This window comes from Adiantum capillus-veneris, chromosome 15 (assembly GCF_014529385.1).
Source record: "Adiantum capillus-veneris isolate H3 chromosome 15, ASM1452938v2, whole genome shotgun sequence".
Lineage (NCBI taxonomy): Eukaryota > Viridiplantae > Streptophyta > Polypodiopsida > Polypodiales > Pteridaceae > Adiantum > Adiantum capillus-veneris.
The window spans coordinates 108,719,693-108,743,678 of NC_140945.1; the positions used below are offsets into that span (position 1 = coordinate 108,719,693).

Here is a 23,986-nt window from a genome sequence, read left to right on the forward strand (position 1 = left end):
CTTACTCAGCTTATGGAAGTTGCGAACACTGGTCTTGCCCTGTTGAAAGGAGAGGACAGTGGATTTCCGAGCAGTGATAAAGGAGGGCAGCAGAAGAAAAATTCAGCGAAGAAGCCCTTTGTGAAAACGGCTCCTGATGCGTCACAGGGGTCTGAACAGGCCACCAAAGACAAGGATTCAGCTGGGACCTCTGGAGCGCAGGCAAAGAAACAGAAAAGGAAGCCTTTTGTGCGCAAGTCGCTCGAGGAAAAGAAGGTCCTAATGGCTGAGAACAAATGCTTTATATGCGAGCAGCCTGGTCACTTTTCTATCAATTGTCCACAAAGGAAAAGGCCAGCTGACTCAGAGGATAAAGAAGACCAGAAAGGCAAGAAGCCTAAACCCACGGCAGGTTTAGTGCCAGACATGGTGGGTGACAGGCCCAGCACAGATGCCAGTGAGTTATGCAGGGCATGGGGTAAAGTTAGGGATCAGACGGCACTCATCTTCTTTGATCCAGGTGCCAAAGCCAACTTTATCTCACCAGAGTTAGCTATGAAGCTCGGCATCAAAGCTGAAGAGATGGGGTACACAGCAGAGGCAGGGTTGGCATGTCCTGGCCACTCAGAGTGTGTTACTCCTATCATTGGAAAACTGCGTCTGCATATTCAGTCGTATGTGGACACTGAAGAGTTTTACATCATGCCGCTGGAAGGTTGTGACGCCTTGTTGGGGATCCCGTGGATGTTCCGAGTGCATGGAGTCTTGGATGCCTACAACAAAAAGATCACTGTACAGCATAGGGGCAAAACTCACATCTTGGATGTAAAGCTTAAAGGAGAGTCAGTCCCTATTGTATCTGCTTCTGCTATCACTTCTGTAATAAAGAATCATCTTTCTGTGTACTTGATTTTTGCACGTGATGTCTCAGATAGGGATCAATCAAATTTATCTGTGTTAGATAAAGAAAGGTCAGCATTTTTGCAAAAGTTTAGTGACTGTTTTTCTGATTCATTACCGTCGCAATTGCCGCCAGAGAGACCTCAGGACCATCGGATAGATTTGGTGCCAGGGTGTAGCCCACCAAATAGACCTCCCTACAGGGTTAGTGCGGCGCAGCAGAAAGAGATTATGGGCCAGGTTGAGGAGTTATTAGAGAAATGGCTGATTCAGCCTAGTTCTTCACCCTTTTGCTCCCCAGTGCTCCTAGTGCAGAAGAAGGACGGCTCATGGCGCATGTGTATTGATTACCGTGCGTTGAATAAGAATACCATCAAGAATAGGTTCCCTATTCCTCGCATTGATGATATTCTCGATCGTTTAGAGGGTGCTGCAATTTTCAGCAGGATAGACCTGAAGAGTGGGTACCATCAGATTCGTATAAGCCCAGAGGATGTGCACAAGACTGCGTTTAGAACGACATTTGGTCTTTATGAGTTTCTAGTGATGCCGTTTGGGCTAACAAGTGCTCCTGCCACGTTCAACAGAATGATGGACCGGATTTTTCGCTCGCATCAACAGTTTGTTGGAACATTCTTCGATGACATGATTGTGTATTCGAAGAATGAAGAGGAGCATAGGCGTCACTTGACCATTGTGTTTGAAGAGCTGCGCAGTCACAGGTTACTTGTCAATCCTAAGAAAAGTGAATTCTTCCTCGAAGAGATCCACTTTCTGGGCCACATAGTCTCAAAGGATGGTGTTAGAATGGATCCCGCAAAGGTCGAAGCTATCAAGACATGGCCAGACTTGAAGACTGTGCACGATGTCAGAAGCTTCTTGGGATTGTGTTCCTACTATAGAAGGTTTATCAGAAATTTTGCAAAGATAGCATCGCCTCTTCACGCATTGCAAAAGAAAGAGGTCACTTTCAGATGGACCCAAAAAGAGATTTCAGCTTTTAGTCTCTTAAAGGAAAAGTTGACTTCAGATCCAGTTATTGTTTTGCCAGATCTCAGGAAGTCATTTGTGGTCCAGTGTGACGCCTGTGGCAGTAGCATCGGAGCAGTGCTAATGCAAGATGGACGGGTAGCAGCCTATGAAAGCCGAATTTTGCAAGGGCCAGAGAGGACTATGCAAGTCTATGAGAAAGAGCTCTTGGCCGTGATTCATGCGCTTTCTAGCTGGAAGCACTACCTCTTAGGTGCTGATTTTGTTGTCCAAACAGATCATCAGACCTTGCGATACTTCTTGACACAGTCAAAGTTATCCGAAAAGCATATGCGATGGGCAAACATTCTTTCCATGTTCCACTTCCAGATTATGCATGTGGAAGGCAAGAAGAATGTTGTGGCTGATGCGTTTCAAGAAGCCACAAATTTCAGCTGTGTCAATTCCTTATCATCATGAGTTAGATGACATGAAGGAACAGTATACTGCTGATGAAGATTTTGCAAGGATCTTTGAACAGTTACAAGAGGGGCAACATCACGAGCACTACCTCCTCAGAGATGGTTTTATGATGATGCATGGCAGACTTTGTGTCACTAGGCCATTGCGACATAAGGTCATGAAAGAGAGTCATGTCCCACCGTATGCAGGGCATCGTGGCATTGATGCAACAGTTAAAGCGGTAGAGACGTTCTTCTATTGGCCTACCTTGAGGAGAGATGTGGATGCCTTTGTGCGAGCATGCATAGTTTGCCAAAAGGTCAAGTTTGACAGGCAAAAGGCACCAGGGTTGTTACAACCACTGCCGATTCCGGATAAGCCATGGGAAAGCATTGCTATGGACTTTATCTTTGATCTTCCAAGAACGCCAACAGGGAATGATGGTATATGGACCATTATCTGCAGGTTCAGCAAGCAGGCCCATTTTATCCCTGTCAGGAAGAAGATAAAATCTGATCAGATGGCACGCTTGTTCATGTACAATGTGTTTAAGTACCATGGTATGCCACAATCGATTATCAGTGATCGTGATCCTCGCATGACCAGTTTGTTCTGGAGAGGATTGTTTGAGAACATGGGTACTACGCTCAAGTTCTCGTCTTCGTTTCATCCACAAACTGATGGACAGTCAGAAGAGGCTAATTCTACTGTCTTAGATCTGCTGAAATGCTATGTGTCAGATAATAAGGGCAAGTGGGAACAGTATTTGCCTATGCTTGAGTATGCGTACAATAATACGGTGCATTCGTCTACTGGAAAAGCACCTTTTGAAATTGTTGAGGGCGGCAAAAAGGTTCCTCCCATTTTGCATACAAAGGACAAGATCTTTGAGGCAGATCGATATGTTGAGAACATGGATGAGATGTATAAGAAGATTAAAGTTGCCTTGGACAAGACTCAGGCAAAACAGAAAAAGGCTGCTGATCGTCACCGTCGTGAATTGCTACTATCACCTGGTGATTGGGTTCTCTTAAGGTTCGAAAAGGCAAGGTTAAAGAAGATGAAGGGCAAGGAACGGCTGTTTCCTAAGCTCAGCATGCGTTACTATGGGCCTTTTCAAGTGCTTGATAAGATCAGCGATGTGGCTTACAGGCTGAAATTGCCTGATGCATGGAAGATTCATAATGCGTTTCACGTGAGTCTTCTAAGACCCTTCGTGGGTGATGTGCCAGAAGATATGCCAGTTGAGGATCAGCCAGAAGTTGAAGAACTTGATGAGATCTTGGTACCTGAGCAAGTTTTGGCACATAAGGACAGAAAAGTTAAAGGACAAGTTGCAAGACGCTATTTGGTGAAGTTCAAGAACTATCCGCCTATGGATGCAAAGTGGATGGAAGAGCATGAACTGTCAGAGTCACCAAATGTATTGCAGCTTTACCTTGAAGCCTTTGGGTTACAGCCTACTTATGCCCCAACCCAACGTGTGCAAAGGAGGGGTAATGATAGAGCTAGTACATCAAATGTACATATGAATTCAGTGCCATAGATGGAAATGGCAAAAGTATGAAAGCCTCATTAAGTCATTTGTATCTATGTATGTTACGACCTTTCTTGCGGATACATGCGATGATAAAAGAGTGTTAATAGCACAAGATCATCAGTGGCGTGTATTTATGGTATGCAATCGAGGACGTTTGCGATTTCAAGAGGGGGGTATGTCACGAGGACGTGGCAGTTATTAACCATGTCACAGAGATGTGGCAACTGCTAACCTTGGTTGTTGGTTTCTTTCCAATGGGGTTTATTTTATTTGTTTAAGACCCTCTTTTTGAAGTAGCAAACGGTCGGACATTGTATGGCCAATGTGAACGGTAGATTCACCCGCAGACGGGAAGTGGTCGGCACTGGAATTCGTATGGTAAGAGGATGTCTAGGCTCAGAGCAAGATCATATAGGTCCCCCCGTCGCACTTAGCAAGTTGGTGGATACTAGGAAGTGAACTCAATTAAGGCGTAAAGTCAAGGTGGGACTACCAACAAAAAGTATCGAACAGTTGGGCCACATTGCACTTTTGGATGCGGTCCCAATGAGGATAGATGGTCAGAAGACCAGTGGGAGCCCAACGGAAGCATCTCCTAAAATTTAGGGAACTGCTATTTTGGGCCGTGAAATGTGTTCGCGTCATTACCTCCGGTATGACTAGGGGAACACTTTATAACTCTGCCGCGAAGTCAACTGACGCGTCGGTTGGGATATTTTTAAGCGGCGAACCCGAAACGGGAAAATGCTTGAAAATGCGCCAAGTGTCACATTTTGGTGAACTTTCCTCTTGCAGAAAAATGGGCGCTGATTTTTATGCTGGGAGAGGCCTCATTTGCAACCTGTCACAGGTTAAGAGCTATGGAGTGCTTTCTTTCCCTCTCATGTACAGTGTGGTGCTAGGAGTGATGCCCTGCACACTACACACTGCTCTCTCTCTCCCCTACGTGCAGTTATGTGATGCCCCACAAGAGGGCTACTCATTTGACTGATGTACAGTTGTGTGGGTTCATGCTTTTGTGCTGAGGCAAGAGCCTCCCTGAGCAGGAACAGGGGTAGCTAATTGCTGCTCCAATGCAGGCACTGGTGAGGGTCATAACCTCACTGTACAGGTGCAAAATCAGCGCTGTGTATGCGCTGTAAATTCACTGTTTTTCAGCCATACGGACGCCAGGATCATTGGGAATCGTGCCCCACTGGCAAAGGACAGTTAGGGGACTGTTTGGGGCTGAAAACAGGGCAAAAACCAGTAAATACAGCGTGCTGAATTTACTGTTTTTGGACAGGAATCAGAGGGTATACGACAGTGCAAGCGAGTTCCAGCAGGGGAATTGGTTTCGCGCAAGTTTTGGGGCTGTTATGCTGCCGAAATTTGGCCAAATCAAATGGTATCTAGGTGGATACACGTGAAGGATTCCCAGGACCTTACCTTGTAATTTACCCTCCTAAAGAATAAAGAAATACCGAAAGGGGCGCCAATTTTGGGGCCTACAGGTTGTCGGCGTCTGCTCGGAGCATTCTAGCTTCCGAGCTGTGTGTGTGATTAAGTGTTAATTCCCATAGCAGGTTCTCTTTGCAAAGTGCTCTGTGTGTGTGTATAAAGTAAAGAATTTCGGGTGAAAGCCAACGCCTACCGCCCTACGGGCCGGTTACAGCCACAGTTTCTTTACATGACACAGTCCAAATCTGAAATTTCAGCTCAAATGTGCAATTTCAAGCACCTATTTCAGCTTTTCACTCAATTTGTTGCGACAAACATCAATACATCTGATCCCACAACTTTGGTACATCTGTGTATTGCTGTTTTGACCTAAAAACAGTCTGTTTTGGCAGTTTTGGTGACCTTTCAACCCCGGAAGCAAGGGGCTTCGCGATGGAAGCGAAATTGATCGCGGGAGAGCAATATTTACTTGCTGTCCAACAGACTGCGCAGGGCTGTTTTGAAACCCTAGGGCTCTGTGTCACCAGCGTGTGACTACTATCTATCCTTTTTGTTGATTTCTTTCTTATTATCTATTTACTTTCACTTTTTGGAAACACCCCTCGGGAAATCTAACTGCCCTGCATTGCATAGCTAGTGTGGAACTGTCCAGAGGGAGTCCAGGCCTGAGGGCAAGAGAGCACTAAGGTTGGACAAGGACTATGGTTAGCCAAGTGGGGTCATTGACTAGCCAAAGTGGAATCCTTTGCTATAGAGGCAACATTTCAGTTCTGGATGTGGCCGCAGTGTACAAAGAGGGTCGGATGACCTAGAAAGATACAATGGCAGCATCTCCTAAAATTTAGGGAACTGCTATTTTGGGACCTGAAAATGTGTTGACGTCATTACCTCCGGAATGACAAGGGGAACATTTTCTTGCTCTGCCGTGAAGTCAACTGGGCAGCCGGTTGGGAGATTTTTAGGCGGCAACCCCGAAACGGGAAAATGCTTGTAAATGTGCCAAGTGGCACCTTCTGGTGCACTTGCCTCATGCAACAAGAAGTGGCGCTGAATTTAGGAGGGGGAGAGCCTCATTTTAGATTTGTCACAGGTTAAGAGCTATGGAGTGCTTGCTTTCCCTCTTATGCACAGTGCGGTGCCAGGAGTGATGCCCTGCACGCTACGCACTGCCCTCTCTCTCCCCTTTGGCAGTATGTTATGCCCCTCTAGTGGGCTCTTCATTTGACCAATGTACAGTTGTGTGGGTTCATGCGCGATTGCCGAGGCAAGAGCCTCTTGCACAGGTATTGGATTAGCTAGCGGCTAATCCCCCCGCAGGTACAGGTGAATTCGGAGAGGTTTCACGCCAGAAATCTCGTCCGATTCAAAGGGCAAGTAGCCCTACAGGTGCGGGAGCTCGAGGACTTGCTACGGATGCGACCGGCACGCGAAACGGAGCCCGAAACAGTGAATTACAGCCTGCTGTGTATTTTTGCAGGTTTAGGGTTTTGGCCCTAAACGGACCCTAATACCCCCAGGAGGTTCGGGGACGCAAGGGGACCGCTGTATAGGTGATCTGGCGCATTTTCAGGGCTGAAACAGAGAATTCATCGTGCTGCAGATTCTCGCCAGGTTTTGCAAAGTGCCCGTATGCGTCGGGAAAGTCAGCCAATGCATGGGAATACTGACCGTGAAGGGTTCTAGTACAGTTATGTTGCCGAAATCGGGCTGAAACAGTGGAAATTCAGCCGAGTTTGTGCGGGGCAGCTTGTAGGGAACCTCAGCGTTTATTCCCTCTTTTTAACAATAAAGAAATACCGAAAGGGGCGCCTAAGTTAGGGGCCAATCTGGTGTCCGTCTACTCATACAGGTGCAATCTAGCAGCCTGTATCCCTCTCCCCTTTGTTGTGTCTTGAAAGTACAGGTAAAATAGACGACTAATAATGGGTGAAAGCTAAATCAAGGTTTAAAGTAAAGTCTACCGCCCTTTTTGGATTGAACAAGCCGGTTATATAGTTCCATCGACGGGATTAAATCACTTTTTCCCATAGAAGTGAGCCTTGGTCAGTTTAGGCTTGAAGACACAGGGGATCATAGACCAGACACAGGGAATTGCAATTATGGCTGACAGACCAGATGATGTGACTGAAGAGGTTTCCTCTTCACAGGGTCAACAGACACATGAAGTGGGTGAGTCCTCAAGACCACCACAGACAGATGACGATATATTCAGGACCTAGTTAGCTACTGTTGTGGCTATGTTCACACAAGTAATGCAGAATCCGAGGTTTTTAGTCTTTCTGCAACCTCCTGTTCCGTCTCAGCAAGTTAGGTCACTGGATCATATTCAAAAGCCTGTTAAGGCTCGAGCACAGGTGATTCATACTGCACAGTCAATGGAAATACCTGTACACTTGACGGAGAACATGCAGTCTCCACAACCTATGCCTAAGGTGCAAGAACAGGTGGCTGAGATGCCAGTATTTCAGGCTGTACCAGTTCAGCCCGCCACCTTGCAGCAGCCTATAGCTAGTTCTAATGGGCAGGGAAGCAACCTACAGGCTATGCAACAAGTCTTCCCTCCACCTTCAGTACATCCTGGCTATTTTGGAGGTGGATCCGTATTCCAGAGCATGGCTGGTCATGCACCTGGAAATCAGTTTTACACGCCAGGAACAGTGTTCGGGGGTGCTCAAACGATGATGCCTAACCCCATGTATGGTGTCACGGGCATGCTACCAGGGTTTCAAAGCACTCAGGGCCAATTTGGGATGCCACAAGCAAATTTTGGTATGGCTGGAATTACAAATCAGCAGCCAAATATGGCATTTCCAGGTCAACTTAATTGCTGTCAGGGAACACAAATGAACCCTAACAGTGTTCCTATGTTTCAGTCACTTCCATATGACAATTTAACGCCGCTGGAGAGGCCAACTCCGTACAAAGAAGGTGGCAAAGGTGTGACATTCACGACCTTTACAGGGTTTGATGACAGGAAGAAGGCTCTTTCATTCCTCCAACAGTTTGACAAGGCCTATGCAGGGGGAAACTTTATAGAGGCTTCAAAGGTCCGCAAGACAGCCACTTTCTTGACAGGGAATGCGGGACAATGGTGGACAACTTTATTGCTTCAAGGGCAAGCTCCGTCCACATGGATTTACTTCAAGCAGATTTTTGCAGCAGCATGGTTATCTGATGACTTTGAAGCAGATGTCATGACAGAATGGCACCAGCTAATTGTTGCCACTTGCAGAAATCTGGATGATTACAATCGGAAGTTTTGGAAAGCTCTACTTCTAGTAACTTCCTATAGGTTTGTGCCATTGACAGAACAGATTGAAAAATACTGTTGTGGCCTACCCAAAGGATTGAGAAAATACTGCACGAAGACAAAAGTCACTACTTTGACGCAGCTCATCGAGGTAGCAAACACTGGCAATGGTTTGCTCAAGGGAGAAGATTGTGAATTTAACACTGGCGTCAAGGTAGGATCAGGCAAGAAAAATTCAGCCAAGAAGCACGTTCCCAATGAGGCTCCTAAAGGGACTCAGGAGTCGGCCAACGCAGGGAAAGACAAAGCTACGGCTGAATAAAAAAAAGGACCAGCAAAGAAATGGAAAAGACGTTTTCCTCGCAAGTCAGAAGAGCAAAAGAAGGTCCTGAGGACAGAGAACAAATGCTTTATATGTGAGCAGCGTGGCCACATTGCTTATAATTGTCCTACAAAGAAAAGGCCAGTTGATTCTGAAGACAAGGAGGACAGGAAAGGAAAGAAGCCCATGGCTGGTCTAGTGCCAAATATGGTGGGTGACAAGCCAAATTTAGATGCAAGTGAGCTTTGCAAAGCATGGGGAAAGGTCAGGGATCAAACAGTGCTTATCTTCTTTGATCCAGGTGCCCAAGCCAACTTCATTTCCCCAGAATTGGCTTCAAAGTTGGGAATCAGACCTGAAGAGATGGGGTATACAGCAGAGGCGTCTACATATCCAGTCCTATGTAGATACTGAAGAATTTTACATCATGCCACTGGACGGATGTGATGTGTTGTTAGGTATTCCTTGGTTGTTTCATGTACAGGGAATCATGGATGCCTACAACAAAAAGATCACTGTACAGAGTAGGGGAAAGACTCATATTCTGGATGTAAAGCTTAAAGGGGAGTCTATTCCTACTGTATCAGCTTCTGCTATTACTTCTGTAATGAAAAAGCATCTTTCTGCATACTTGGTTTTTGCACGTGAAGTGTCAGATTGTGATGAATCAAATTTATCTGTGCTAGATAAAGAAAGGTCAATGTTTTTACAACAGTACAGTGACTGTTTTTCCGATTCATTACCGTCTCAATTACCGCCAGAGAGACCCGAGGACCATGCGATAGATTTGGTGCCAGGCAATAGCCCACCAAATAAGCCTCCGTACAGGGTTAGTGCGGCTCAGTAGAAAGAGATAATGGGCCAAGTACAGGAGTTGTTAGAAAAGGGGCTGATTCAGCCCAGTTCATCTCCATTCTATTCTCGAGTGTTGTTGGTGCAGAAAAAGGATGGCTCATGGCGTATGTGCATCGACTACCGTGCACTGAACAAGAATACCATCAAGAATAGGTTCCCTATACCTAGAATTGATGATATTATGGACAAATTAGAAGGAGCAGCTATGTTTAGCAGGATAGATCTAAAGAGTGGGTACCATCAGATCCACATTAGATCAGAGGATGTGCACAAGACTGCTTTTAGAACGACGTTTGGCCTTTTCGAATTTTTAGTGATGCCCTTTGGTCTCACAAATGCTCCTGCTACGTTCAATAAGATGATGGACAGAATTTTCCGTCCACACCAGCAGTTTGTTGGTACATTCTTTGATGACATGATAGTCTACTCAAAGAATGAAGAGGAGCATAGACATCACTTGGCCATTGTGTTCAAAGAGCTACGCAGTCATAGGTTGCTCATCAATGCAAAGAAAAGTGAGTTCTTTCTGGAAGAGATTCACTTTCTGGGACACATTGTCTCAAAGGATGGTGGCAGAATGGATCCTGCAAAAGTTGAAGCGATCAAGTCATGGCCAAATTTGAAGACGGTGCATGATGTCCGAAGCTTTTTGGGACTATGCTCCTATTACAAAAGGTTTATCCGAAATTTCGCTGAGATTGCTTCACCTTTACATGCTCTTCAAAAGAAGGCAGTCACATTTAGATGGACACAAAAAGAGATTTCAACTTTTAATCTCTTAAAGGAAAAGATGACTTCGGATCCAGTCATTGTGTTGCCAGATCTTAGGAAGTCATTTGTGGTCCAGTGTGACGCCTGTGGTAGTAGCATTGGTGCAGTGCTAATGCAAGATGGCAGGGTAATAGCCTATGAGAGCAGAATTTTGCAAGGGCCAGAGATGACCATGCAGGTCTATGAGAAAGAGTTACTGGCTGTGATTCATGCGCTCTTAAGTTGGAAACACTACCTGCTAGGTGCAGACTTTGTTGTCCAAACGGACCATCAGACCTTGCGATACTTCTTGACACAAACAAAGTTATCTGAAAAGCATATGCGATGGGCAAATATCTTGTCCATGTTTCATTTTCAGATTGTGCATGTGGAAGGCAAGAAGAACGTTGTGGCTGATGCCTTGTCAAGGAAGCCACAAATTTCAGCTGTGTCGATTCCTTATCATCATGAACTTGATGATATGAGACAACAGTATGCAAATGATGAAGATTTTGCAAGGGTCTTCGAGCAACTAATGGATGGACAACGTCATGAACACTATCTTCTCAAAGATGGGTTCATGATGATGCATGGCAGATTGTGTGTCACAAAGCCATTGCGACGCAAAGTTATGGAAGAGAGTCATGTCCCACCGTATGCAGGGCATCGTGGTATCGATGCTACAGTTAAAGCGGTTGAGACATTCTTCTATTGGCCTACATTGAGAAGGGATGTGGATGCCTTTGTGCGAGAATGCCTAATATGCCAAAAGGTCAAGTTTGACAGGCAAAAGGCACCAGGGTTATTGCAACCACTACCTATTCCAGATAAACCATGGGAAAGTATTGCTATGGATTTTATCTTTGATCTTCCGAGAACGCAGACAGGAAACGATGGTATTTGGACCATTATTTGCAGATTCAGCAAACAGGCTCATTTTATTCCTGTCAGGAAGAAGATAAAGCCAGATCAGATGGCACGCTTGTTTATGAGCAATATTTTCAAGTATCATGGCATGCCACAATCGATTGTTAGCGACCGTGATCCACGCATGACAAGTTTGTTCTGGAGAGGCTTGTTTGAGAATATGGGCACCACGCTCAAATTCTCTTCGTCATTTCATCCTCAAACAGATGGGCAGTCAGAAGAGGCAAATTCTACTGTCCTAGATCTGCTGAAGTGCTATGTGTCAGAGCATAAAGGAAAGTGGGAGCAATATTTGCCATTGGTGGAGTATGCATACAATAATACAGTGCATTCATCAACTGGCAAGGCACCCTTTGAGATAGTTGAAGGTGGCAAGAAAGTTCCTCCCATACTGCATACAAAGGACAAGATATTTGAAGCAGATAAGTATGTTCAGGACATGGATGAAATGTACAAGAAGGTCAAAGTGGCCTTAGAAAGGACTCAGGCAAAGCAAAAGAAAGCAGCTGATCGTCACCGTCGTGAAGTGGTATATTCACTTGGTGATTGGGTGCTTTTACGCTTTGAAAAGGCAAGGTTAAAGAAGATGAAGGGCAAGGAAAGACTCTTTCCAAAGCTCAGCATGCGTTACTATGGGCCTTTTCAAGTATGCGACATAATCAATGATGTTGCATATAGGCTGAAATTGCCTGACAGTTGGAAGATTTACAATGCGTTTCATGTGAGTCTTCTCAGACCCTATGTGGGTGATGTGCCAGAAGATATGCCAGCTGAAGATCAGCCGGAAGTCGAGGAACTTGACGAGATCTTGGTCCCTGAACAGATTTTGGCACACAAAGAAAGGAAAGTGAAAGGCAAGGTTGCTAGGCGTTACTTGGTAAAGTTCAGAAACTATCTACCAATGGATGCGAAGTGGATGGAAGAAAGTGAACTTGCAGAGTCACCAACTGTGTTATCACTTTACCTGGAAGCCTTCGATTTGCAACCTACCTTGACCCCTTGAGTTTCAAAGCTAAATGGATTGTCAGTGTGACAATGGCTTCTGAAACAAATGATGTACATGGTATTTAAAGTGAGCTCAAATCAAATACCTGTTACATGAATGTTAGAGCTGTACAGATTGTTAGTTTGGCAATTGCTCTTATGGAATGTCCAAAAGTTTGGTTAGTGCTATAGAAGTGAGTATTTCTTGTCAGTTTGTCAAGGATATAGTGATTACTTCTATTGAAGAGTACATGTGTAACTGCATTCTTAAACTGTCGGTTTGGGTATGCTCGAAAGTGTTACGGGATCCAACGTGTACTATAAGATAGTGGCAAAATGTGCAGCTACCATTTTGTCATTGGAAAGTTAGTGACTCAAAGCAATGGCAGAGTGCGCAGCTACCACTATGTCATTGGGACAGGGTTCACACGCAGGCAATACATGAGTCGACAAGGTGTTCAATACACCAGGGTTGACAATGAGCATGTATGTGTCGTGCATGTGTCGACAGGTGTTGAATACACCAGGGTTGACAATGAGCATGTATGTGTCGTACATGTGTCGACAGGTGTTGAATACATCAGTGTTGACTAGGAGCATGAACGACATAGATGCAAACGAGGACGTTTGAGATTTCAAGAGGGGGGTATGTCACCAGCGTGTGACTACTATCTATCCTTTTTGTTGATTTCTTTCTTATTATCTATTTACTTTCACTTTTTGGAAACACCCCTCGGGAAATCTAACTGCCCTGCATTGCATAGCTAGTGTGGAACTGTCCAGAGGGAGTCCAGGCCTGAGGGCAAGAGAGCACTAAGGTTGGACAAGGACTATGGTTAGCCAAGTGGGGTCATTGACTAGCCAAAGTGGAATCCTTTGCTACAGAGGCTACATTTCAGTTCTGGATGTGGCCGCAGTGTACAAAGAGGGTCGGATGACCTAGAAAGATACAATGGCAGCATCTCCTAAAATTTAGGGAACTGCTATTTTGGGACCTGAAAATGTGTTGACGTCATTACCTCCGGAATGACAAGGGGAACGTTTTCTTGCTCTGCCGTGAAGTCAACTGGGCAGCCGGTTGGGAGATTTTTAGGCGGCAACCCCGAAACGGGAAAATGCTTGTAAATGTGCCAAGTGGCACCTTCTGGTGCACTTGCCTCATGCAACAAGAAGTGGCGCTGAATTTAGGAGGGGGAGAGCCTCATTTTCAGATTTGTCATAGGTTAAGAGCTATGGAGTGCTTGCTTTCCCTCTTATGCACAGTGCGGTGCAAGGAGTGATGCCCTGCACGCTACGCACTGCCCTCTCTCTCCCCTTTGGCAATATGTTATGCCCCTCTAGTGGGCTCTTCATTTGACCAATGTACAGTTGTGTGGGTTCATGCGCGATTGCCGAGGCAAGAGCCTCTTGCACAGGTACTGGATTAGCTAGCGGCTAATCCCCCCGCAGGTACAGGTGAATTCGGAGAGGTTTCACGCCAGAAATCTCGTCCGATTCAAAGGGCAAGTAGCCCTACAGGTGCGGGAGCTCGAGGACTTGCTACGGATGCGACCGGCACGCGAAACGGAGCCCGAAACAGTGAATTACAGCCTGCTGTGTATTTTTGCAGGTTTAGGGTTTTGGCCCTAAACGGACCCTAATACTCCCAGGAGGTTCGGGGACGCAAGGGGACCGTTGTACAGGTGATCTGGCGCATTTTCAGGGCTGAAAACAGAGAATTCAGCGTGCTGCAGATTCTCGCCAGGTTTTGCAAAGTGCCCGTATGCGTCGGGAAAGTCAGCCAATGCATGGGAATACTGACCGTGAAGGGTTCTAGTACAGTTATGTTGCCGAAATCAGGCTGGAACAGTGGAAATTCAGCCGAGTTTGTGCGGGGCAGCTTGTAGGGAACCTCAGCGTTTATTCCCTCTTTTTAACAATAAAGAAATACCGAAAGGGGCGCCTAAGTTAGGGGCCAATCTAGTGTCCGTCTACTCATACAGGTGCAATCTAGCAGCCTGTATCCCTCTCCCCTTTGTTGTGTCTTGAAAGTACAGGTAAAATAGACGACTAATAATGGGTGAAAGCTAAATCAAGGTTTAAAGTAAAGTCTACCGCCCTTTTTGGATTGAACAGGCCGGTTATACTTTGATACCAGTTGAAAGCGCAAAGCAGAAGGTATCCGGTAGGTGCGCGTCGCGATGTAGTGCAGTTTTGGGACAAGAAGCAGGAGGCACAGAGCAGCAAAGAGCTAGCGTTAGAGATCGAAGCAGGGAGAGAGAGAGAACTCACGTTTTTGGGGAAAACTCAATAAGTGAGTTTTGGGTTTTCCCACTTTTATTATAAGTGACTTAAAAAAAATGTGTCTAGGTTCACAGGTTCAATATTAACCTGGACAAAGTATAAAAATGTACAAAAAGGGGTTATTTAGGCCTTTAACCCAAGTTACCAACACCCTTTCCATAACATATGCATGTGTCCTGTGTACCTTTCAAGTACCTGAAAATGCTCTTCACTGTCTCCCAATGTGGTTTGCCAGGATTAGACATAAACCAGCTAACAACTCCCACTGCATAAGCAATGTCCGGTCGTGTGGCAACCATGGCATACATCAAAGAACCTCAGACTGATGCATAAGGGATGCTTTTCATAGCATGGGCAACTGCATCATCTTTTGGGCAATCATGCTTGCTAAGCTTTGTGTGTGGTGGTAAAGGCACACCAAGAGGCTTAGCATCAACCATATTAAATCTCTCAAGAACTTTCTTGATATACTTTTCTCGAGAAAGAAATAAAAGACGCTTCTTTCTATCCCTTGCAATGCGAATACCCAAAATATGTTCAGTTGCACCCAAATCTTTCATTGAGAAAGCTGAGTTCAGCTCCTTTTTCAAAGCATTCAAAGTTTCCTTATGCTTGCTTGCAATCAGCATATCATCCACATATAGGACTAGCACAATAAGACTACCATCAGGAGCCTTTTTAGAGTAAAGGCAGTGATCTGCATGATTGTGTTTGAACCCATGGTTAAGCATAAAAATATCAAACTTCTTGTACCACTGTCTAGGGGCTTGTTTCAGCCCATACAAGCTGCGTTTTAGTTTACATACCAAATGCTCTTTACTTGGAATGACAAAACCCTCAGGCTGCTGCATGTACAACTCCTCATCCAAGTCACCATGTAGAAAAGTAGTGATCACATCCATTTGATTCAACTCCAAATCCAAGAGAGCGCACAAAGCAAACAAGACACAAAGCATAGGTGAAAAGATCTCTTGGAAGTTTGTGCCTTCCGTCTGTGCATGACCCTTAGCAATCAAGCGTGCTTTGTACTTGGGTTTGTCATGAACACATTTGACCTTATAAACCCACTTGTTAGGAATAACCTTCCTACCTTTGGGAAAAGGCACAAGCTCCCATGTATTGTTTTCATACATTGACTTCATCTCAGATTTCATAGCAAGCTCCCACTTACTTTTGTCTTCACAAGACTAGGCCTCTTTGAATGTAAGAGACTCCCTTACTCGAGAGCGATCCTGACGGCGTCATTGTAGTCGATGGGTTGGAAGACTTTCACGTCGTACTTGATGTACTCGTCCAAACCAAAGAGGAAAGCCTCTTTGCAATCCTCGTCTAACTTACGCAATTGAACACCAATTTGCAAAATACGGTTAGAAAAAGACATAACGGGAGTTCCATTTTGCTTGAGGCCTTGCCAATCTTCTTTGAACCGATCAAGGTATTGCGGTGGCAGACAGTACGGATTTCCGCGTTTTGTGCTGACAGTTGCTGACCTAGCAGGCTGTATGGATTTTCGCAAATCACGCTGGCTGATTTTACTGGCAGATTTGGAGCCAGTTACTTTTGAGAGATTATTTATTTTTATATTAATCTTTGAGCAAAGTACAATTGAGCCCGTGGGTGCTCACTCTCCAAGATAAAGAAACAATGATCAGATCGACAAGAAAACCAAGGAGTTCAATGAAGGGAGTCAGGCCACGACCCATCGCTCCCTTGAGTTTGTACAACAGTTTGACGTCGCCTTCTCTGGAGAGCAGTTCTCAGAACATTCCATGGACTCTGGTGTTGCATGTGACGTCGTTAATTTTTTTAAAAAAAATTCACGTCAACTTGGATATTAGATGAATATGCAAGAGATGTCATCGCGCCTTGGCATCAATTGAAAATGACTAAGAAAGATACATTGGATGATTACTGCTAGAGGTTTTGGGATACTTGTTGAAGATTCAGATTGAGCGGAGATTCAAGACTATGCTTTAAACCAGAAGTCCGACTCCATTCAAAGACTTATGGGACATGACTAACGAACGATTTGGAATGCATGGCGGCTCATGACTTATGCGACGGGCAAGATAGTATCCACCTCAAAAAGGCAAGAGTCTCCCAGTGAAGAGAATGAATCAAGGGAACAAGATGATAGCTCATCACAGGATTCTGGAGAATCAGAGGGTTTCGACGAACTAAGGAAACTTGATGCAAGTTCATCAAAGGATTCCAAAGAAAGAGGAATCAGATGTGAAACGAACACAAGGAGTGGATCTCCCAGCTACACGGACCTCCTACAAACACGCGTCGGACGAACCACCCGACCATAGCCACCATCCGGCAGCTCCCCCGAGCTGGGGCTAGCGTCTGAGGACGTAGGCGTGCACATGTAAGACCCGGCGTTCCATACCACCCGGCCTTACCTCCTCAAGATGACCTCACGCACTCCTAGCCTTGCGGGCTAACCATTGGCACTCTGCCAGTGGGGGTCGATAACTGCAAATGAGGCCTTGGCCTCCCTTTTATAATAATGGCCGGCCACACTGGCCGTGTTCACACTACGTCCGCCCGGACACTGGATGCCCATCCCGACGGCGACTTGGCTAGATCCCCTCTCCCAAGAGCAGGACATAACAAGATGATAGTGTGTCTTAGGGTTTTGATGATTGACTTTGACGTGCCACTGGACAAGGGAAGCGAAAGACGCTATCCACAGTCCCGGGGCACAAGGTAAGAAAGGAAAAAGGGAATTAGCTAGTAGATCAGAATATTCCTTGGACCCATGATAAGATTTTTGAAGCCGACCAGTACACGAGGGACTTGGACACTCCTTTTGCCAAGGTCCAGGATACTTCAGAGAAATCTCAAGAACGACATAAGAAGGCCGCAGATCGACATCGTCGCGATTTGAAATTAAAGTAAGGCAATTGGGTACTCGTACGTTTTGAGAAGGCACGCTTAAGAAAATGAAAGGGAAAGGAGCGGCTTTTTCCAAAGCTTAGCATGAGGTATTATGGCCCTTTCCATATTAAAGAAAAGATAAATGATGTCTCCTTTAGTCTCAAGCTACCCGATACTTAAGATTCACAATGCATTCCATGTGAGTCTAGTGCGTCTAGTGCGTCGGTACTAAGAGTCAGTGTCTAGTGCGTGTCTAGTGCGTCGGTACTAAGAGTCAGTGTCGTGTCTAGTGCGTCGGTACTAAGAGTCAGTGTCTACTAAGACAGTTTATGACCTATGTCTGTTTTACAGGCGTAATCGAGGGCGATTACAATTCTTTCAAGAGGGGGTAGGTCACAAATTGATGATGTGGTAGTTCTGTCCGGACACACACGCTCACAAGCTGGCGAGCTGAAGACGTGGCAGACTATTCAAAATATGCGTTGGCATGCTGACGTGGCAGACAGTACGGATTTCCGCGTTTTGCGCTGACAGTTGCTGACGTGGCAAGCTGTACGGATTTTCGCAAATCACGTTGGTTGATTTTATTGGCAGATTTTGAGCCAGTTTCTTTTGAGAGATTATTGCTTTTGATTTACAGCTTTTGGGGCTCTGCTTTTAGCATCCCTTGTAATTTTTATAAGTGACCCAAGGGGGCTCACTCTGCAAAGCATCTGGACGTAGAGTCTGAGAGTGAGCACCCGCGGGCTCAATTGTACTTTGCTCAAAGATTAATATAAAAATAATTACAGAAAGGGGTGCCAGTCTTTGGGGCCAATATCTCTTGGCATGGAACTACGCCGGGCCGTGTCAACTCTCTTTTGTTTTGTGAGTTAATTTGAAGTGAATCTCTGCTGCGTTGCGGCAGAATCTTGACTTGGGGTGTCCAAGTTTGTTACAGCTCGCTCTCCTTCATGTGTTGGTCTTGCTACGCCTCACGCTCGAGTTCCATAGCTACCCTCTTTTCTTCAGCCGCTATGCGTTGAGCTTCCCTCCGTTTTTCCTGTTCCCTTTCTATGGCGGCCCACTAAGCCTCTTGTTGTAGCATCATCTCCACCATGGACTTCATCAAAGTCTCCATAGCATTTGGTGTAATCCATGGCGTAGATGGGGATGGAGGAGGACTGGAAATTGTCCTCCTGGTGTTGGGACTTCTTCTTCTTTAATTCCACTCTCATCACGTTCACGTAAAGTATCCATTCCGCTTTTGGTGATGACCATGCATTGAGTACTTGGGTACTTGGATTCTTGGGTTCTTGGGCACTTGGGGTTCTTGGGTACTTCGTATTGCTTGCAATCTGTGTTTAAGAACGCTTTTCTCTTACCCAAGCTCAACTCCTTGCGGGTGCACCCCTTGGCAGCCTTGCGCTCACACCAAGGTGGCTTTTTCCCACCTCACATCGATTGGCTTGCCACGATATGCAAGGCCCGCTCTCAATTAGTGGAAAAGAGGAACGAGGGGAGGCTAGACAAGCCCTTCTTTTTTGGGTTACCTGCCACTCTTCAAAAATATAGATTAGCGAGATTGACACGCCCAAGTGGTCTTGGTTACGTACAATCTCAAACAAGCAAATTTTTTTTCTGTGGTTCTTTATGGCTTGATTGCCCTTACAACAGAGCAATGAAGACGGGAGCGTGCCTCATGCGCGGTGGACTAAGGGTGGGAGTCGGTAATAGGTCCTGCTTCCGGACACGAAGATTCTTTGATATGGCTAATAGGTCCATGGTCGGAACACGAAGATTCTTTGATAAGAAATCTGAGATAGATTCTTAGGTTCTTTTCTTGAGTGATAATACCGAACACTACCAAAGAGCTCTGATACCAATGTTATGTGCAGCGGAAGTGATTGATGGTGTGTGCTCAAAAATGAGTGCTCAATGCGTACTCAAGGTTCTTTTAATGAGAGACTTCCTTTTACTTCATGAGAGTTGTGCAATAGACTAGAAACAGAGAGAGATTAATACTGTGAGAGAAGGTGTTGAGAGAGAGAGAGAGAGAGAGAGAGAGAGAGAGAGAGAGAGAGAGAGAGAAGGGAGACTAACACCAAATGGGGTCCCAAACCCCCCTCCAAGGGCCCCCCTCTCTATCGCCAAAGAGGTATTTGCTTTAGATTGCACAAATGCTGATACATTGGTCCTAGATGCTGAGATGCTAATAGGTATTGGTTGTGGATGCTTGATACTGCGAGGCTAAGAGCTGAAAATGCAAAATGCTAAGGGAATCTGCTTGGATCTGCAACCTTGGGGCTGATCGAAAGAGAGAATGCTGAAATCTGAAAACGCTAGTACCTTAGGGCTGAATTCTGCAAATTCCTGGCGATGAAGGCTGACCTGGTGCGATGCTGAAAACGCTGATGGCTGAGGCTGAGGCTGAGAAACGCTGGTACATGGTGCTGAAAAACGCTGGTGTTGAGGGCCGAGGCTGCCAAAACGCTGGAATGATGAACTAAAAACTCTGGGAAAACTGGCTGAGGTGCTGCGGGTACTGGTTTGGGTACTACAGGGTACTGACGTGCTTTGAGAGGTGACCCGTAAGGTTGCGTATATAGGAGTTTAGTGCTGGGTCGAGCAGTCACTTATTGAGCCCCCAAAACCTTGGAAAGTAATGCTAACCATAGTCACAAGGGACGAGTCAGGGGACGGGGGACGGGTGATGCTATGATGCTAACATGTCACTTATTAATAAGTTGTTGACTCACTAATAAGAGGTGCTTCGTATGCGGTGTTACCTAGGCTTGGTACTAATGGGAACACTCCCGAATGCCTACACCTAGTAGACACGGGTTGTGCTCTTGTGCAATCAAGAGGGTATGCAGCTACTCTAAAGTGCGTGGACATGCATGTCTTGCATACAGGCTCACAAGGGTGCCAGAACACTTCCTAGGCTAACCTAATCCCTAGAAGTAGGAGTTATAGCTTGTCCACATGCACATAGGGTTAATGTGCATGTGACAGTACATTTAGTTTCTTTGGATTAAAGCTTTGTATGATATGTGCTTGTTTTGGATGATCGCTCTTATACTTTGAGCATCTTTTGACCTTTAGATTGCATGAAAGGCTTCATGTTGGAACTTGGTGCCGCTCTCATAATTGGCGCAAGAAAACCAGACCAATTCGATACATTTTGTTTATGTAAGTTTTTGTCCCGGTATTATAAATACGAGTCAATGTACGTTATAGTTTAATGATTGGCATTTCTCAAGGTGTAGGATAACATTTCTACCATTTGTGATGATCACATTCCTTTCTTGTGCATGAATTGGGCATTGTATGCATCATCATTGTTTGTAAAATTGGGCATCTGTATGCATAATTGTCATTTGGAAAATTTTCCGTATGTCTTTAGTATCTGCAAACTATAATGATAACTGGGCCAGTGATTATTTTTACTGTGTCAGTAACTTATTTTGTGTCAGCATCACCTGTTTGAGACTTTGAAATTTTACAGCGCAAGATGACGGAGGCAGTCCTTACAACCCTATCCATCGAGAACCCATCCACTTTATTATCAATGGATTCTGGGATAGCCCATGAGGACAATGATTTGTCTAGACAGGCAGCGCCGGTTTGTCGTCCACCTGACATCAATTTACCTCTCGCTGGTGACTTCCCATCAGCTTCGTGGTTCAACGATGCATCAGAAATCTTGGATGTTGGACTGGCACCCCAAGTGCATGATGTAGAAAGCTTTGCAATCAACAGAGCTGGAAAGCGTGGCAGTGCAAGACGTGCAGATATCACTTGGGGAGCATGGTTCTTTTTCAACCACTATTTCAGACCCTCTTTGACCGAGAAGTCGAAAGGTAAGCTTAGCAGGGAAGGGACTATTGTGGGCATTTTAGACAAGAGTGACTTGAAGCTTGAGAACTTCCTGGTGCAGCATGATATGGAGAATATGTACATGTGGGTCTTTAAGGACAGACCTGGGAACACTCTTGGCAAGATGCAGCTTCGCAGCTATATGAATGGGCATGCCAAGTATGGGGAACCTCAGTTTCCCTTTAGCAATGAGAAGGGCTTTGCACGATCGCACAAATTGCAACGCAAACAGTACAAAGGCTTGTCAAACCCTCAGTGTATCCATGGCATAGAGATTGTCAGGTCCCCAATTTTTTCAGGTGTCGGTGAGGAAGATAAGAAGCGATGGACAGATTTAACTGGGCGTGAATTGAATTTCACCATATCATTGGATGCATCAGCATACTCGGTGTGGAGGAGTCTTCCTACTACTGAATTTGAATTTGAAAGATCAGGCAACTACTGTGGAAAGAAGCCTTATCACAAGGTTTCTCTAGGCAAGCTGAGCGGGACCATTTTGAATCTTTCTAGCAAGCTGCCATCTTCTGAGGGCAATGATAGCCATACAGATAAAAAGAGGAGAAAGGAAGTCTCTCCAGTGAGCAGCGAAGAGTGTTGTGCTATGGAGAGCTACTCACAGAGAGCTTTTGATATGGAAAACCCCACCATGGAGCGGCCAGCCTGGTTATCTGACTTCACCGGTGTAATGAGTGATGTGTGTGGGCCAGTCACAGGGGCAAAGTCCATATATGAGGATGAGAAAGGGTACTTAATGCTGCTGAGTTTGCCGTTCACTGATATGCAGAGAGTGCGGGTTTCCTGGTTCAATACAACCACACATGGTGTGGTCAAAATCCAATGTACTAGCACTGCAAGGACCCAATATATCAAGAGGGGAGATCGCACTTTCGAGCTTACAGATCCATCTCCAGAACATTGCCCACCTGGAGAATTTATGAGAGAAATAGCGTTAGCGACACGGATTCCAGAGAATGCTGAGCTAGAAGCCTTTTATATGGAGGCAGGAGCTGGGTTGGAGGTATTCATCCCCAAGCATGAAGAGGTCTCAGAGGAGAGAGAAGTGCGTGTGTTCTTACCGCCTCAATACGGGCACAAAGATTCCTAATAACCTGAAAGCAAGGTTTTCTTCCTCTGTTTTTGTAAGCATTGTATTATAGTCAATACTATAGTCCACTGTACTTGTTTTAATAGACATATTGCAGCCAGTTTATGGTAAAACTGGGCATGTTTTGTCAAGCTGCAGGCCACTTTGCAGAAAGGAAAACCTCATTGAAAACTTTACCTTCTGGAATGTGATATCTGTCGTTATGGGTATGAATTTCTTTTTGCGTTAAATGCATGGAGTTGACACTTGCCTTTTGTTGTTTTGTAATCCACAAAGCTCAGATATTGAAAACTTAAATGTTTGTGCTTTGATGGACGCCTGTGTGTGTGTGTGTGTGTGCGAGAGAGAGAGAGAGAGAGAGGAAGAAGAAGAGAATTTTAGTGTTGTAGGAAACTATCCCAAGAGACCCTGAAGATCTATCCGATGAGGAGAGTTGAACTCAAGACCTGTTATTCAAGAGGGAAATGGCATAACCTTTCTATCACCCAAGGTTCAACTCTCCTCGTCGAATAGAGAGAGAGAGAGAGAGAGAGCTGCCAGAGAGACAGAGAGAGCTGCCCTGCTGCGAGCCCCCTGTCTCTTTCATGGGCCAATGTAGACGTGCTGTGCTACCCCCCGTGTGGGGTGCCACCTTATGGCATTGTTGCCGTCAGATGCTACTGCTGCCACTGAAACATTGTGCACCTCCTTGTGTGACCTCGCAACCTACCTTGCCATCCTCGTGCAGCCTCCTCCTGCCATTTGTGCTACCTGCACCCTGCCTTCACCATGCTGCTACGGTGCCCTTGGTGTGTGCTGATTGAGTGTTGGTAATGGCGCGTTGTAGCTCTCCCCGCCATCCCCGTTTTCATACGTCGCTTACAGGCATCAGCATGCTGTCCCTGTCCTTGATGTTGGTTGCTGTAGGAAGAGCTATGCAGTGCCAACAGTTTTGACTCCATGCTTTGTGATGTAGGGTGTGTCTTCGACCTGTGGAGTTTTTGCCGCCAAGTGCGCTTTGGCTGGCCTTGTTGCAACAACGGCTCAACCACTATTCTTTGTCATTTTCCTCTTCCCTCTCATGTAGCAGCAACCTTGGGAGGGCCTCCCTTGTCGCGAACTTGTCGAGAGTGTAGTGACCCTTGCCACAATAGGAGCTCTACATCATGGAAGGTTTGGTGGACACCGTGGTATTTTGTTTTGCTGTTTGGGTTGTGTCGTTTTTTTCTTTGCATGCAAATCTTTCACTTCGATGTGTGTGTGTGTGAGAGAGAGAGAGAGAGAGAGAGTGTGGAGCATGGTCACTAGCTTCGTGGTCTTTTCCAAACACTTTCAACAAATTTAGATTTCTTTCATGTAAATTTTAATGGTCTAGTAACTTGGTGCATAGCGGAAAATAACATTAGTGAGCATTTCATTAGAATAGCTTCCTAATGAGCATAGCAAGAGTGCTTGGATGGAGAGAGCAACAAAAAACATAACACCTAGTTAGATAGGCTT

At 45.5% G+C, this 23,986-nt stretch overlaps 1 protein-coding gene across 2 annotated transcripts in view; it reads left to right on the forward strand.

Annotated features, from left to right (window-relative positions):
• The window catches only part of LOC147441243 (uncharacterized), a 51,415-nt gene extending 28,699 nt beyond the window's left edge, over window positions 1-22,716 (forward strand). Inside the window, exons 2-3 of one of the 2 annotated variants that reach the window (XM_086482928.1) lie at window positions 20,629-20,715; window positions 21,032-22,716. In XM_086482928.1, coding sequence (XP_086339054.1) covers window positions 21,038-22,507 — 1,470 coding nt within the window. In that variant the 5' untranslated portion in view covers window positions 20,629-20,715; window positions 21,032-21,037 and the 3' untranslated portion in view covers window positions 22,508-22,716. The remainder of the gene's footprint in view (window positions 1-20,628; window positions 20,716-21,031) is intronic. The other variant, XM_086482929.1, reaches the window with a different exon arrangement.
• Window positions 22,717-23,986: the final 1,270 nt, after the last annotated feature.